Source organism: Phocoena sinus, chromosome 4 (genome assembly GCF_008692025.1).
Source record: "Phocoena sinus isolate mPhoSin1 chromosome 4, mPhoSin1.pri, whole genome shotgun sequence".
Classification (NCBI taxonomy): Eukaryota; Metazoa; Chordata; class Mammalia; order Artiodactyla; family Phocoenidae; genus Phocoena; species Phocoena sinus.
In genome coordinates, this window is record NC_045766.1 from 43,865,605 (window position 1) to 43,881,891 (window position 16,287).

General features: G+C 32.3%; 1 protein-coding gene across 1 annotated transcript in view; it reads right to left on the bottom strand.

Annotated features, from left to right (window-relative positions):
• The window catches only part of SI (sucrase-isomaltase), a 98,928-nt gene that overhangs the window by 57,899 nt on the left and 24,742 nt on the right, over positions 1 to 16,287 (bottom strand). Inside the window, exons 13-15 of the mRNA XM_032630533.1 lie at positions 11,543 to 11,627; positions 10,485 to 10,602; positions 3,003 to 3,174 (exon numbers count right to left, since the gene is read on the bottom strand). Of these exons, the coding sequence (XP_032486424.1) occupies positions 3,003 to 3,174; positions 10,485 to 10,602; positions 11,543 to 11,627 (375 nt within the window). The remainder of the gene's footprint in view (positions 1 to 3,002; positions 3,175 to 10,484; positions 10,603 to 11,542; positions 11,628 to 16,287) is intronic.

The following is a 16,287-nucleotide window of genomic DNA, read 5'->3' on the forward strand; positions in this document are numbered from 1 at the left end:
GCTAAAATTGTATTATTAAAATGTTGCTTCCTTTTTTTTTTTTTTTTTTTTGTGGTACGCGGGCCTCTCACTGTTGCGGCCTCTCCCGTTGCAGAGCACAGGCTCCGAACGCGCAGGCTCAGCGGCCATGGCTTATGGACCCAGCTGCTCCACGGCATGTGGGATCTTCCCGGACCAGGGCACGAACCCGTGTCCCCTGCATCGGCAGGTGGACTCTCAACCACTGCGCCACCAGGGAAGCCCAATGTGTTGCTTCTTAATCGAAAACTCACCACCTATAATTTGACTTTTCCTATTTATAATATATTACTGTAGGAGTAAAATATTTTTTAAAAAATTGCCAGATGTATGCTCATATATAATTGCATTCCTCATCATTCAAGGACCCTCCAGAGGGGGGGAAAAAACAAAAAAAACAAAAAAAACTCTATTATCCTTAACTTACTATCAATATTTACTGTTTACAAGCATTTCTTTATTTTTCTAAATAGTATATATGTATCTATAAACAATATATAACATTGTTTTGCATTGCTTATTAACTTTGTATAGATGGCATGTTGTATGCATTACACTGTATTCCACTTTTTTCTCAGTGTTACTTTTGTGAGATTCAATTATGTTAATATGGCTGTAGTTCTCTATTGTATGGGATCCCATCACTATAAAACATGCTTCTATGAAGTGTCTATATAGATTTCTTTGTGAATATGTAAAATGTAGTCTTATTCTGTAATATATATATATGTATATATATATATATATAGGATTATTTTCCTGATTTATTGGAAATGTACATTGTTTAATCAAAACTGGTTGTTACCATTTATAAGCACAATCACAGTACATAAAAGCTGCCATTGCTCCATTTTCTTGCCAATTTCTGATATTTTCAGACTTTTAATTTTTATCACCTATATATATAAATGTATCTTACCAAAGCTTTTACTTGCATTTCTCTGATTACTAGGAAAGTGGAGATTTTTTTTCATATTTTTATTGAATTCATATGGATTTCTCACTCTATAGAATTGCTTGTATATATCCTTTGCTAATTTTTCTACTGTTTTTACCCTCTACAGATTTATAGTAGGTTCTTCAAATTAAATACTAATCATTTGTTGGTTATACAAATTGAAAATATAATTTTCCAGTAGTAGAAACGTTTTATTTCTAACTTTTTAAAACAGACTTTTGATGAACAGAAGTTTTCATTTTGTTGTAACCAAATTAATGTATCTTTATTATTTGTGCCTTCTGTGTTCTGTTTATGAAATACTTCTCTTAACCTAATGTCATAAAGTTACCCACTTACATTTTCTTCTAAGATGTTTAAAGTTTAATTTTCACACATCGATTGGGTATGAGGTGAGACAGAGAGCCATTTTACTTTATTTTTTAAATGGATAATCAATTGTCCATATGAATGGTTGATACTTTCCTCACTGATCTACAGTGATAGTGCTACCATTAAACAAATTTCCATTAATGTACGGGCCCATGTCCTATTTTGCAATATTAATCTATTTGAATATTCACAGTTAAGTGTCATTGTGTTATATTATTATTTTATCTGGTAAGGCAAATACTTGTGCTCTTCTCTACTTCTTTAAATTGTATTGTCTTCCATATGAAGTTTAGAATAATCTTTTATATTCTTCAAATTCCCTGTATAGTTTAAATTGGAATATCACTGAATTTGGATAATAGTTTGGGGAGAATGCATATTTCTAGTATATTGAGACTTCTTTTCCACGAAAATGGTATATCTTTAATTTACTAAGTTATTAAAATTTCTCTTAAAAAGTCCTACACTTAGTTTGAATATTTACTCCTGGTTATTGTGTATTAATTAGTTGCTATACTGTATAGTATAAGATGAAATACATCTTAACATTGCTTATTTTTTTCTTCTTTTTTTGCACAAAACTTGCCATGTATTGGTCTATTTTATTCAAACTTTCAAAGTCACCTTTGTACTTTGTTAACTTTTCTCTAGAGACATTGCTTTCATTGCATCCATTTCTTCTCTTATTTTCATTACCTACATCTTTAGGTTTATTCTGCTTTTCTTTTTCCATTTTCTTAATTCATGCCCTTCATTAATTAATATTCAACTCTTTGTTTATAATCTAAACAGTTAAGGTCAAAATTTTTCTTCTAAATACCAATTTAGCTGATATCCCACAGTTCTGATATGAAGTACAATTGTTAGCTTTCAGTTTTAAGGTTTTCCTCTCATTTCCATTCAGTTTATTTTGGTGAATCATTTGGTAATGTGTTTTTTTACTTTCCAAATTCAAGATGCTATGTATGTGTGTGTGTTAGCTTTTTTTTTGTTGGTTTGCTTTTGGTTTTCATTTGGTTCAATGAATATGAAAGAATAAATGAACAACTATAATTTTCTAAATGTTTTACATTTATTTTGTTATGTAATGACACTCTTTAGTGTTGAATATGAACATTACATAGTTCTTGTTTTTGCTTGATATAGAGACTTACCAAATTTCTTATGTTTAGAATTGCATATATAAGTTTTCTCTGCTTTAAAAATTTGAAAATTTTCTGTCATTATTTTTTATCTTTTAAATAGAGGAAAGAGCTTTATTTTTTTAACCTAAACTGACAGTCTAGTATTTTAAATATATCTAGACTTTTGATATTTACTTTTATTACAATCCCAAATTTGGATTTTTCTCTACCATTTTCTCTGGTGCTTTATATTTATTATATAAGCTTTTCTATACTTTGTTTATACTGACATTTGTTTCATGAATTAGTTTGATTTGATTGAATTTTCTTCATTCTGTTTTTCTATTCTAATGGCTTGAGTGTTATAGACATCATCCACAATCTTATTTTCCTCATAAATTCCCTAGGAATAAAGACTTAAATTTTCTGTCACATACCTTTAATCATTTTATTGAAAATCATTGATGATAATACTACAAAATTAATTGTAATTACAGTGTTTATAAATAACATGGTATAACACCACTTACCAAAGGTATTCCAAACAAACCAAACTCCAGCATTCCTGTAATAGACCATTCCATTTGTTCCCAAGAAGCAGTATTGTCTCCTAACCAATGTGCAGCATAGCTTCCAGATCCAGCAAAAGTTGACCGGGAGAGAATAAAGCTTCTTTTATTAGGAAAAACTTTTTGTACAGCTCTAAAACAAAATCAAATTAATAAATAACATTTACTTTAAAATAATATTGATTTTATAAATTCTAAAATCTTAATTTCAATACATGTATTACAGCTCCTAGAGCCAAGCCATAATATTTGCAACTATTTTATCAATATTTTATATTAATTTTGTATTTAGCTATAAATATTTACTTAGTTAAATGCATTCTGACCAAACACAGAGAAAAGAAATCTTCTAGAAAAGACTTAAACTTTGAATAATATTCTTTACCAAATTAAGCATGTGTTTTTTTGTATCCACTCAATATTTGTTTTTGAAATGTATGATTTAAACCCATTGAAATCTCTTTACACTACAAAATATTTTTACAATACAAAATATAGTAATCTGAACTTGAACACAATACACATTTTTGTGGTTCAATGATGTTAATTATACCTTAATATCTGCATTTTCAAATATTATCAAGCAATGTTGAAATAAAACTAATATATTTGGCAGGCATTTTATTTTGTTCTTAGAAGTTCCTCATCCACCAATATTGGCATTATTCATCTCACCACTATTGGTACCTCATTGTTGTTGACAAATTTTTTCCATAATTGGAAAATAATCAGAAAAAAGATAAAAAGTTTAATTCAGTATCTAAAGTTATCGACTACCATAGTAAAAGTATTCTCATGTGCTTTTTCTATAATATTACTTATATATGAACTATAGTGCTCTTTTTTCTTTCTAGAATTTACTTACTTATACTCCATAACATATAATGCTCTGTTAAGTAAACAAACACTATGAAGATACTGTATAAAATTCTGATATCATGGTATGATCTGGGACCAAATATGGTTTTGAATTAAAATTTGAATACAGTTAATTATGAGAAAATTTTAAATTTATAGACACAGAATCTGGTTTTTATTAACTATAGCATTGTAGGTCCTTATACTATGCTTGGAAAAGAATAGGCAATCAATATATGATTGTCCCCTTCCTTTGTTTCGTATCATGCTCCTTTTTTATATACAAGCAACACATTCCATTAGAGAATTAATTTGTGAGATAATACATAGAAACCTATATATTAATTGAAACTCTTGTCATTTTTTTGTTTATTTATTTATTTTTAACATTTTTATTGGAGTATAATTGCTTTACAATGGTTAGTTTCTGCTGTATAACAAAGTGAATCAACTATACGTATACATATATCACCATATCACCTCCCTCTTGCCTCTCACTCATACTCCCCCATCCCACACCTCCAGCTGGTCACAAAGCACCAAGCTGATCTCCCTGTGCTGTGCATCTGCTTCCCACTAGCTATCTATTTTACATTTCGTAGTGTATATATGTCAATGTCACTCTCTCACTTCGTCCCAGGTTACCCTTCCCCCTCCCTGTGTCCTCAAGTCCATTCTCTACATCTGTGTCTTTATTCTTGTCCTGCCCTTAGGTTCTTCAGAACGATTTTTTTCTTCTTAGATTCCATATATATGTGTTAGAATATGGTATTTGTTTTTCTCTTTCTGACTTACACTTCACTCTGTATGACAGACTCTAGGTCTACCTACCTCACTACAAATAACTCAAGTTCATTTCTTTTTATGGCTGAGTAATATTCCATTGTATATATGTGCCACATCTTATTTATCCATTCATCTGTCGATGGACACTCAGGTTGCTTCCATGTCCTGGCTATTGTACATAGAGCTGCAATGAACATTATGGTACATGACTCTTTTTTGAATTCTCATTTTCTCAGGATATATGCAGAGTAGAGGGATTGCTGGGTCGCATGGTAGTTCTATTTCTAGTTTTTTAAGGAACCTCCATGCTGTTCTCCATAATGGCTGTATAAATTTACATTCCCACCAACAGTGCGAGAGGGTTCCCTTTTCTCCACACCCTCTCCAGCATTTATTGTTTGTAGATTTTTTGATGATGGACACTCTGACTGGTGTAAGGTGATACATCATTGTAGTTTTGATTTGCATTTCTCTAATGATTAGTGATGTTGAGCATCCTTTATGTGTTTGTTGGAAATATGTGTATCTTTTTCAGGAGAAATGTCTATTTAGGTCTTCCGCCCATTTTTGGATTGGGTGGTTTGTTTTCTTAATATTGAGTTGCATGAGCTGCTTGTATATTTTGGAGATTGATCCTTTGTCAGTTGCTTCATTTGCAAATATTTTCTCCCATTCTGAGTGTTGTCTTTTGGTCTTGTTTATGGTTTCCTTTGCTGTGCAAAAGTTTTAAGTTTCATTAGGTCCCACTTGTTTATATTTCCATTTCTCCAGGTGGGTCAAAAAGGATCTTGCTATGATTTACGTCACAGAGTCTTCCTATGTTTTCCTCTAAGAGTTTTATAGTGTCTGACCTTACATTTAGGTCTTTAATCTATTTTGAGTTTACTTTTGTATATGGTGTTAGGGAGTGTTCTAATTTCATTCTTTTACCTGTAGGTCTCCAGTTTTCCCAGCACCACTTATTGAAGAGGCTGTCTTTTCTCCAACATATATTCTTGCCTCCTTTATAAAAAATAAGGTAACCAAATGTGCGTGGGTTTATCTCTGGGCTTTCCATCCTGTTCCATTGACCTATATTTCTGTTTTCGTGCCAGTACCATACATACTCTCTTGATTACTGTACCTTTGTAATATAGTCTGAAGTCCGGGAGCCTGATTCCTCCAGCTTCCTTTTTCTTTCTCAAGATTTCTTTGGCTCTTCAGGGTCTTTTGTTTTTCCATACAAATTGTGAAATTTTTTGTTGTAGTTCTGTGAAAAATGCCATTGGTAGTTTGATAAGAATTGTAGTGAATCCATAGATTGCCTTGGGTAGTATAGTCATTTTCACAATGTTGATTCTTCCAACCCAAGAACATGGTATATCTCTCCATCTGTTTGTATCATCTTTAGTATCTTTCATCAGTGTCCTATAGTTTTCTGCATACAGGTCTTTTGTCTCCCTAGGTAGGTTTATTCCTAGATATTTTATTCTTTTTTTTGCAATGGTAAATGGGAGTGTTTTCTTAATTTCTCTTTAAGATTTTTCATCATTAATGTATAGAAATGCATGAGATTTCTGTGCATTAATTTTGTATCCTGCTACTTTACCGAATTCATTGATTAGCTGTATTAGTTTTCTGGAAGCATCCTTAGCATTCTCTATGTATAATATCATGTCTTCTGCAAACATGACAGCTTTACTTCTTCTTTTCCAATTTGGATTACTTTTATTTCTTTTTCTTCTCTGTTTGCTGTAGGTAAGACTTCCAAAACTGTGTTGAATAATAGTGATGAGAGTGGAAAACCTTGTCTTGTTCCTGATCTTAGAGGCAATGGTTTCAATTTTTCACCACTGAGAACGATGTTGGCTGTGGGTTTGTCATATATGGCCTTTATTATGTTGAGGTAGGTTCCCTCTATGCCTACTTTCTGGAGGGTTTTTATCATAAGTGGGTTTTGAATTTTGTCAAAAGTTTTTCTGCATCTATTGAGATGATGATATGGTTCTTCTCCTTCAATTTATCACATTGATTAATTTGGGTATATTGAAGAATCCTTGCTTTCCTGGGATAAACCCCACTTGATCATGGTGTATGATCCTTTTAATGTGTTCTTGGATTCTGTTTGCCAGTATTTTTTGAGGATTTTTGCATCTATGTTCATCAGTGATGTTGGTCTGTAGTTTTCTTTCTCTGTGACATCTTTGTCTACTTTTGGTTTCAGGGTGATGGTGGCCTAATAGAATGAGTTTGGGAGTGTTCCTCCCTCTGCTGTATTTTGGAAGAGTTTGTGAAGGACAGGTGGTAGCTCTTCTCTATAGTTTTTATGGAATTCGCCTGTGAAGCCATCTTGTTCTGGGCTTTTGTTTGTTGGAAGATTTTTAATCACAGTCTCAATTTCAGTTCTTGTGATTCATCTCTTTATATTTTTCATTTCTTCCCGGTTCAGTCTTCAAAGGTTGTGCTTTTCTAAGAATTTGTCCATTTCTTCCAGGTTGTCCGGTTTATTGTAGTAATCTCTCATGATCCTTCATATTTCTGCCGTGTCAGTGTTACTTCTCCTTTTTCATTTCTAATTCTATTGATTTGAGTTTTTTCCTTTTCTTGATGACTCTGGCTAATGGTTTATCAATTTTGTTTATCTTCTCAAAGAACCACCTTTTAGTTCTATTGATCTTTGCTATCTTTCCTTATTTCTTTTTCATTTATTTCTGATCTAATCTTTATGATTTCTTTCCTTCTTTCAACTTTGTAGGGTTTTTTTTTTTTTTTGTTCTTCTTTCCCTAATTGCTTTAGGTGTAAGGTTAGATTGTTTATTTGAGATATTTCTTCTTTTTTGAGGTAGATTTCTCTTGCTATAAATTTCCCTGTTAGAACTGCTTTTGTTACATCCCATAGGTTTTGGGTCATCGTGTTTTCATTGTCATGTGTTTCTCAGCATTTTTTGATTTCATCTTTGACTTCTTCAGTGATCTTTGGGATATTTGGTAGTATATTGTTTCACTTCCATGTGGTTATTTTTTTTTTTACAGTTTTTATTGTCTAATTGATATCTAATCTTGTAGCACTGTGGTTGGAAAAGATACTTAATATGATTTCAATTTTCTTAAATTGACCAAGGCTTGATCTGTGATCCAGGATATGATCTATCCTGGAAAATGTTCCATGAGTACTTGAGAAGAAAGTGTATTCTATTGTTTTTTGGATGGAATGTCCTATAAATATCAATTAAGTCCATGTTGTTTAATGTATCATTTAAAGCTTGTGTTTCCTTACTTATTTTCATTTTGGATGATCTGTCCATTGATGAAAACGGAGTTTTAAATCCCCAATTACGATTGTGTTACTGTCGATTTCCCTTTTCATGTCTGTTAGTATTTGCCTTATGTATTAAGGTGCTCCTATGTTGGGGGCATAAATATTTACAATTGTTATATCTTCTACTTGGATAGATCCCTTGACTATTATGTTGTGACCTTCTCTGCCCCTTGTAATAGTCTTTATTTTTATATCTATTTTGTCTGATATGAGAATTGCTACTCCAGATTTCTTTTGATTTCCTTTTGCATGGTATATCTTTTTCCATCCCCTCATTTTCAGTCTTTATGTGTCTGAACAGTGTCTCTTGTAGAAAGCATATATACAGGTCTTGTTTTTTGTATCCATTCAGCTGGTCTATGTCTTTTGGGTGGAACATTTAATCAATTTACTTTTATGGTAGTTATTTATATATATGTTGCTATTACCATTTTCTCAATTGTTTTGGTTTTGTTATTGTAAGTATTTTCCTTCTCTGTGTTTCCTGCCTAGAGAAGTGCCTTCAGCATTTTTTTGTAAAGCTGGTTTAGTGGTACTGAATTCTCTTAAGTTTTGCTTCCCTGTAAAGGTTTTAATTTCTCTGTCAAATCTGAATGAGATTCTTGCTTGGTAGAGTAACCTTGGTTGTAGGTTTTTCCTTTTCATCACTTTAAATATGTCCTGCCACTCCCTTCTGGCTTTCATAGTTTCTGCTGAAAGATCAGCTGTTAACCTTATGGGAATTCCTTTGTATGTTTTTTGTTGTTTTTCCCTTGCTGCTTTTAGCATTTTTTCTTTTCTATTTAATTTTTGAGAGTTTATTATGTGTCTTGATGTATTTCTCCTTGGATATATACTGTATGGGACTCTCTGTGCTTCCTGCACTTGATTGACTATTTCCTTTCCCATATTAGGGAAGTTTTCAACTATAATCTCTTCATATATTTTCTCAGTCCCGTTCTTTTTATCTTCCTCTGAGGCCCCTATAATTCGAATGTTGGTGTGTTTAATGTTGTCCCAGAGGTCTCTGAGACTGTCTTCAATTATTTTCATTCTTTTTTCTTTATACTGTTCTGAGGTAGTTATTTCTACTATTTTATCTTCCAGGTCACTTATCTGTTCTTCTTCCTCAGTTATTCTGCTCTTCATTCCTTCCAGAGAATTTTTAATTTCATTTATTGTGTTGTTCATCATTGTTTGTTTGCTCTTCTGTTCTTCTAGGTCCTTGTTAAACTTTTTTTCTTCTTTCTCCATTCTATTTCCAGGATTTTGGATCATCTTTACTATGATTACTCTTAATTCTTTTTCAGGTAGACTGCCTATTTCCTCTTCATTTGTTTGGTCTGGTGGGTTTTTGCCTTGCTCCTTCATCTGCTGTGTGTTTCTTTGTCTTCTCAATTTGCTTAACTTACTATGCTTGCAGTCTCCTTTTCGCAGGCTGCAGGTTCGTAGTTCCCATTTTTTTTGGTGTCTGCTTCCAGTGGCTAAGTTTGGTTCATTGGATTGTGTATGCTTCCTGCTGGAGGGCACTAGTGCCTGTGTTCTGCTGGGTTAGGCTGGTACTTGTCTTTCTGGTGGGCAGTACCACGTACAGTTGTGTGTTTTGGGGTGTCTGTGACCTTATTATGATTTAAGGCAGCCTCTCTGCTAATGGCTGGGGTTGTGTTCCTGTCTTGCTAGTTGTTTGGCATGGGTTGTCTAGCACTGAAACTTGCTGGCCATTGGGTGGAGCTTGGTGTTCGTTTTGAGATGGAGATCTCTGGTAGAGCTCTCACCATTTGTTATTATGTGGGGCTGGGAGGTCTCTGGTGGTCCTGTGTCCTGAGCTCAGCTCTCTCACCTCAGAGGCTCAAGCCTGACACCAGGTTGCAGCACCAAGACCCTGGTCTTCAACTTGCTGAGCCATCCTAGAGATTTTGGACTTGCCAGCCTCCATAACTGTGTGAGCCAAGTTCAGAGACTGGATCAGCAGGCACCTTGATCTTGGATTTCCTGGTCTCAAGAACTTTTTCTTTTCCTTTGTGCTTAAGCTTAGTTTCACTTGTTTACAGGGGGCTCAATGCCGAGGCCTCACACCTGGTCCTTCAGACCAGAGTTCCTCCTATGAAACAACTGTGTTGACACCTCAGCTTAGGGTCCCATGTGCAGAAGCCTGAAATTCTTATTTTTTTAAAAATAAAGACTTGTTTTAGAAGCATCATTCTCTCAGGCCAATTGTGAATTTCATGCTTAGAGCACATATTCAGAGATACCAAACTGAATCAAAATTTGGAAGGAAATTTTCAATTTATGAATTAAAAAAGAATCAGTTTTATTCATATATCATGTAGTTCTTGATAACTAAGTTTCAAATTTGTGAAGATTAGTAAAAGAGGCGATGCTTTTAATGCCCTAATTTTTCACCATGAAAATATTATCTTTTGTTGCTTTCCTCCTCTTGTTATTTTCCGCTATATGTAAATTACCAAATATGTTTCTAGACAATAAATATTAAAGGGATTTCTGAGTGAAATTGCACTTACTTCTCTGTGGCTATAGCCATACTGTATCCATAGAGGCTGTGAACATCATACTGTTTCCCCCAGTGTTGCACAGCATCCATGCAAATTGTTTTGGCATACAGGATTTTGTCAAGAATATCTTAGAAAAAAATATAAGAAATAATTTCTTAAGGAATATTTTGCCATTTTAAACTTTATAATCCTTAAGTGATGTGCTATGTAATACCATATTTAGTTAAAAAGTAATGAAAGGCAACAATTAATGCTAAGTTCCAGTTGGGTCTTCACCCTTTACTCTTACTGATTAACAACTACATTTGCACTTACAATTATGAATACCCTGTTTCCTAACTTCAGTAATAAATAAATCATGGAGAAAATAGACTTTAACATGCATATATAAATATATATATATTTATTATAAATCATATAACTATAGACCCATTTGAAAGCTTTATAATTTATTTAAATATAACCTAATTCCACACATGTAGACCTGTTACACAATAACAAATCATTTAAATCTCTGTTTTTTAGTTTTTATTGTGCTTTAATTTGCAGGCTTATATTGTACTGTGATAATTATTGTTATCTTTCTTCAGATGTCCTTATAATAATCTACTCCCCTCAGAGCACTTCTTTTTCTTTGGTGAAATTCTTTTTACCTATTTTAATGATGAAAACATGCTTTTTGGAATAAGTGAGATGTAACTATTCACATCAGGTACATCTAATAACTGCAGAGACTTAAAGCAAAGTGCTCAAGGAAAAATTTTGATCACTTAAATTATGATTTCAAACAAATTTTGTTTCTTTTCATTAATCATTTAATCATGGGCAGTTCATCAGAGGTAAAGACAAATCAATAATCTACACCAAAATTTAAAAACACGCTCCTTCTCTTAGACATAAATATTTTGGCCAGAAATAAAACAAAAAAGTAAACAAAATACCACAGTTATTTCAGGGTCTCAAAATTATATCAAAGTTTGTGATTTAGAAATATATGCTACAATTTAGCAGTAAATAAAGATAATTGTTCTCAATTAATGGTAAGGAGATAGTTAAATGAAATTTACCAGGAGTAAAAGCTGGGTAATTCAGTTTGTTGTCACTGCATCCTTTCTTTGAACCATGAATAAAGCTGGAAACTTCATTCATGTCCTGAATGGATATAAGATAAAGAACAGAAGATTTTAAGTAATTCTAAATCATATAAGCAGAAACTCTCTACTTGTTTGTAAATATTTTATCTTAGAAGGCATATATAAGCTACCAACCTACAAACAAACTTGCTTAACTGTTCTCACTACTTGATTCCAAAATACTTCCAGCATGAACAAGTCATTATAGCGAGAAAAGTAATATTATTTGTTTTTTCATAAATGTATATACCAGATAACAGAGGGTATCTTAGGTGGGATTAAAGGATTTTTACAACCAAAATGTATGTGATTTACCTAGTTTTAATTATACATATAAAGCATTAATTATATTACATTACATTAAAAGTATTAAGCAACTGTCTTTTCTAAATAGTTGTATCAGTCTTCTCACTGTGAGCCTATCATTGTACATATTTCCAGCACATTCATTTATTCAACATAGTTTATTAATTTCAGCTGGCATTTATCTATTTTCTATGATGTGCCTTGCTAGCAGCTAGGCACAACACTTTTTGTTTAGCACACAACTCCTACACTTTCATGAGAGAATGAAAGTGAAAAAAGTCAAAGAGCATTTTAGTATTCTAATGAAAATGGTTATGAGCTTATTGGATCCTTGGAAGAGTCTCAGGGAATCCTAGCACTCCTGGGCCACATTATGAGAACCAGTGACCTAAACATCTCTTGGAGTCAAAGTTGTGGGGTATTGTGTTTATGGACTTTCTTGCCTTGTAAACTGAGGCCCCCATATTGTTTTGCTGTTTACTAGTTCTAGTCCATAACCAGTTAAGTAGAATCTTTGGACTAAAAAAGATTATTCATATAAAATCATATATTACACTATACATGCTCAAGAAATGTGTATGTCTTTCTCCAACTCTGTTAATGGCACCAAAGAATTTTTGAGCCTTATTTCCCACATCTCTATAATATGTTCTCTCTGCTCTCACAAAGGCATCACACTCATTCAAGTCCCTCGTTAATTTTGTTTTCCTCAGAAGTATATTCTCTTTATCACTCTTCCCTTCTCCCATCAAAATGATGCCCAGATGGAATTAATGTGAGAAATGAAGGCTGCTCAAGGGAGAAAGGAATAAATTTCTCATTGTGAAACAGATTTTTGTTTTCTTAATAGCCACAAAGGACAATTATGTAGTTATTCTAAAGTAAATATTGGGGTTATTTTACTAAAATGACCTGATATATTATATTCAATTTTGTTGTCCTATGTTCAGTAAAATTAATACAAAGAAATACTATAGGTGTACAGTCAATAATTTTAGATGAACCTAAGTATTTTTTCTTCATGAATGTACCAACTGAATTAAATTCAAAAACAGCTTCAACTACTGAAACTCATAAATGGAACTGAGTTGCATTATTTTAAGTTTTAAGAGTCTTTTTCTAAACCATTTTATTACCTCTTGTATATAATATTCACCAAGGAAGTGCAAAGGCAAAGCATTTAACTCTAAAATTAATGTTATTTTATTTGAACTAAGTATTTGCAAACTTGAAATAAAATTCACAAGCTCTTATAGCACTCACTCAAAATAGGCTTTATTTTATGTAATTTAAGAATAAATAAAAGAATTTAATAAATGTAATATAATAAAATAACTTAAAATAAAATTTAATCACTTACATGATTTTAACCATATTTAAAACAAATAAAGCATTTAATATTTGATTATTTTTATTAAAATGTCTATTTAACAAGATTATATTGATAGGTTAAACTTACTACTCATAATTTAATAGAATTTATTTGTAGTCTTTTAATGTATTTTGTATTTTTGCTTCTTTCAAAATTCTGAAAATATTTTTCTCTAACCTATTCAAGGATTTAAGTGATGTTATGTTTATTTAATGTCATGTGAAAGTGAATTTGATTAGTATTGTCAATATTACAGCCAGTAGATTCAAGCATTGTTAGTGATGAAACAAAGGACTCAGTGGATTGATAGTAATAAGTACTCCTACAGTATCATTAAAATCATCTCAAGTCTAGTAATGACCATTTCTAGGAATTGTCAATACCATTTTTAGGAATATTTCTTTAAAATCTATTGAAAACTGTATAAAAACCTGGTGGCATTTCATAACTTCACTTTTAAACTAAATCTAAATAAAAATAACCCTATTTCAAAGAAATTTTTAAATAACTGATTTTTTCCTAAGAATCCTATAAAATGTACAGATAATATATCCAATTAAGCCCCCAGTTATTTGGATATATGAATGTGTTTGGATATATCTTCTCAATGAATTTTAAGTTTCCCAAAACTATATGTTAAATTATTCGACTTCTTTATGGAAGAATTCTGCTTGTTAGATTTTAAAGAATAAAATCATAGTAACAACATGGTCACAAAAATATGCTTACTTTTTCAGAAAAATGAAAATATTCTTTGAATTTTAAAAATACTAACGTTCTTATTTTGAAATCACAGCATTAGTCTTAATTATACCAAATACAGTAGGCTCTTATTTTTCAAATGCTAGGAGATTATCTTAAGAATGATACAAAAAAAGAGAATTCAACCATAATGTGTGTTTATATGCAAAAATCTATTTTTCAATTACAATTAAGCTCATATCGTTTCCCAAAATTATTGTAATATTTAAACTTAAAATTTAAAAGCATTAGCATTGAATCTAAATTAAAAATCTAGAAAATTATAAAACTAAAAATTTGACATGAAAATAAAATTTCATCAGTTAAATAACGCTGCTTTACTATATATTCATTCTGACAGAAAAAATAATCTGAAGAAAGAAAAAGAACTTGAGAAACAACCTAGTAGTAGGGTTTGGCAATTATTCAGGTAAGAGCTAGAAGCAGAATATTCACTGCTCATACATAGCATATATTAATTCAGTGCTATTTAGTGAGCTTTGAGATCATACTGGTTATCATAAGCATTAGTCAAAATGCTTCTGCATTAGTATCATAACTACTCTGTTTTTCTCAGATGCTCCTCTTCTTCCCATCCTTCCCTCTCTTTGGAGATGAATCGTGTACTTCAGTCTTCAATGGATGTAGGAAATGAAGTATATTCTCTATATATAGCACAATCAGATTCTTTTTCCCTATCCCTAAATGTCATTTATACTTGTAACTCTGCTCTAATGGATTCAAATTTTTCCTATACAAGAAAAAGAAAGAAAGAAATGAAAGAAAAATAAAGGAAAGAACGTACTTTTAATTTAAATTAAATAATATAATTGAAATTAGAGCTAGAATTAAAAACAAAATGCAAGAGCAGATTTCAATTTTTTTTGTTATTTCTACCAGCAGCTAGGTATCATCACTGCAATCTCACTGATTTTGTGTCAAATAACAAAGCCTCTCCATCTTCATTCTATTACCTTCATAGGAATTCTGACGGCTATGCTAACCTTCTACTCAACTCCACGTTTTCATGATGATGCAAAATAAACACTTGTAATTGACTGAATAAATAAATAAATAATTTAAATAATGACTGAATTATAATGAGAACTTTAGGAAAGGAAAGTAGAGATACTGTGATCTAAACAATCAAAAAATTTAACTATTCTCAGATATCCATTATCTCTCCTTCCAAAATTCCATACAGTTGTAATACCTTTGAAAAACATCCCTCATGTTCTCTCTGTGCTCAACATTATTACATATTTTTTTCTGAAATATAGAATTCTGGGATCACCAAGTAGTTTCATTCCCCAAATATTGTTACAGTTTCCTTAACAAAAGACACTAAATCATTGACTATCATCAGTATTATTCTACATTATAAATCTTTTTTTTTTTTTTTGCGGTATGGATGCGCAGGCTCAGCGGCCATGGCTCAAGAGCCTAGCTGCTCCGCGGTGTGTGGGATCTTCCTGGACTGGGGCACGAACCCGTGTCCCCTGAATCGGCAGGCGGACTCTCAACCACTGCGCCACCAGGGAAGCCCTAAATTATAAACCTATCAGCAGGCATCAATAGCTACAGATATAAAACTTCATCCAAAGAAACTTTAAAAAATTAGTGTGTTGGGCTTCCCTGGTGGTGCAGTGGTTGAGAGTCCGCCTGCCGATGCAAGGGACACGGGTTCGTGTCCTGGTCCGGGAAGATCCCACATGCCGCGGAGCAGCTGGGCCCATGAGCCATGGCCGCTGAACCTGTGCGTCCGGAGCCTGTGCTCCACAACGGGAGAGGCCACAACAGTGAGAGGCCCGCGTACCGCAAAAAAATAAAATAAAAAAAAAGTGTTTTCCTTTAATAACTTTACCAGTAATCTAGGATATTATTTGTTTGTTGTTGTTGTTTACCTTGAGATAAAACACTTAACTTATTGCCGATTTTGATTTGTTCCACTTAATAACTTACTAAAAAGAAAGTTTCTAAAGGCTGAGAGCTTATTTAAGTTCATGTTGCTGCAATTGCTTGACTACTGCAGACTTTAGTAAAAGTTTTTGAAGTTGCACTACTATAGGCTAATCTCCAAATTTTGTTAACTCTTTTCAACATAAATTATTAGTCATAAAGGTACAACACCTTAGTGACAGAAATGAACTTTATCCTATAAAGTATATTACTGGGTAAGAAAAATCTCAATTTACAGTTTTTGGTTTGTATTCTTTTTCTGACCCATGAACATGACAGGTATGATATTTATACATTCTAG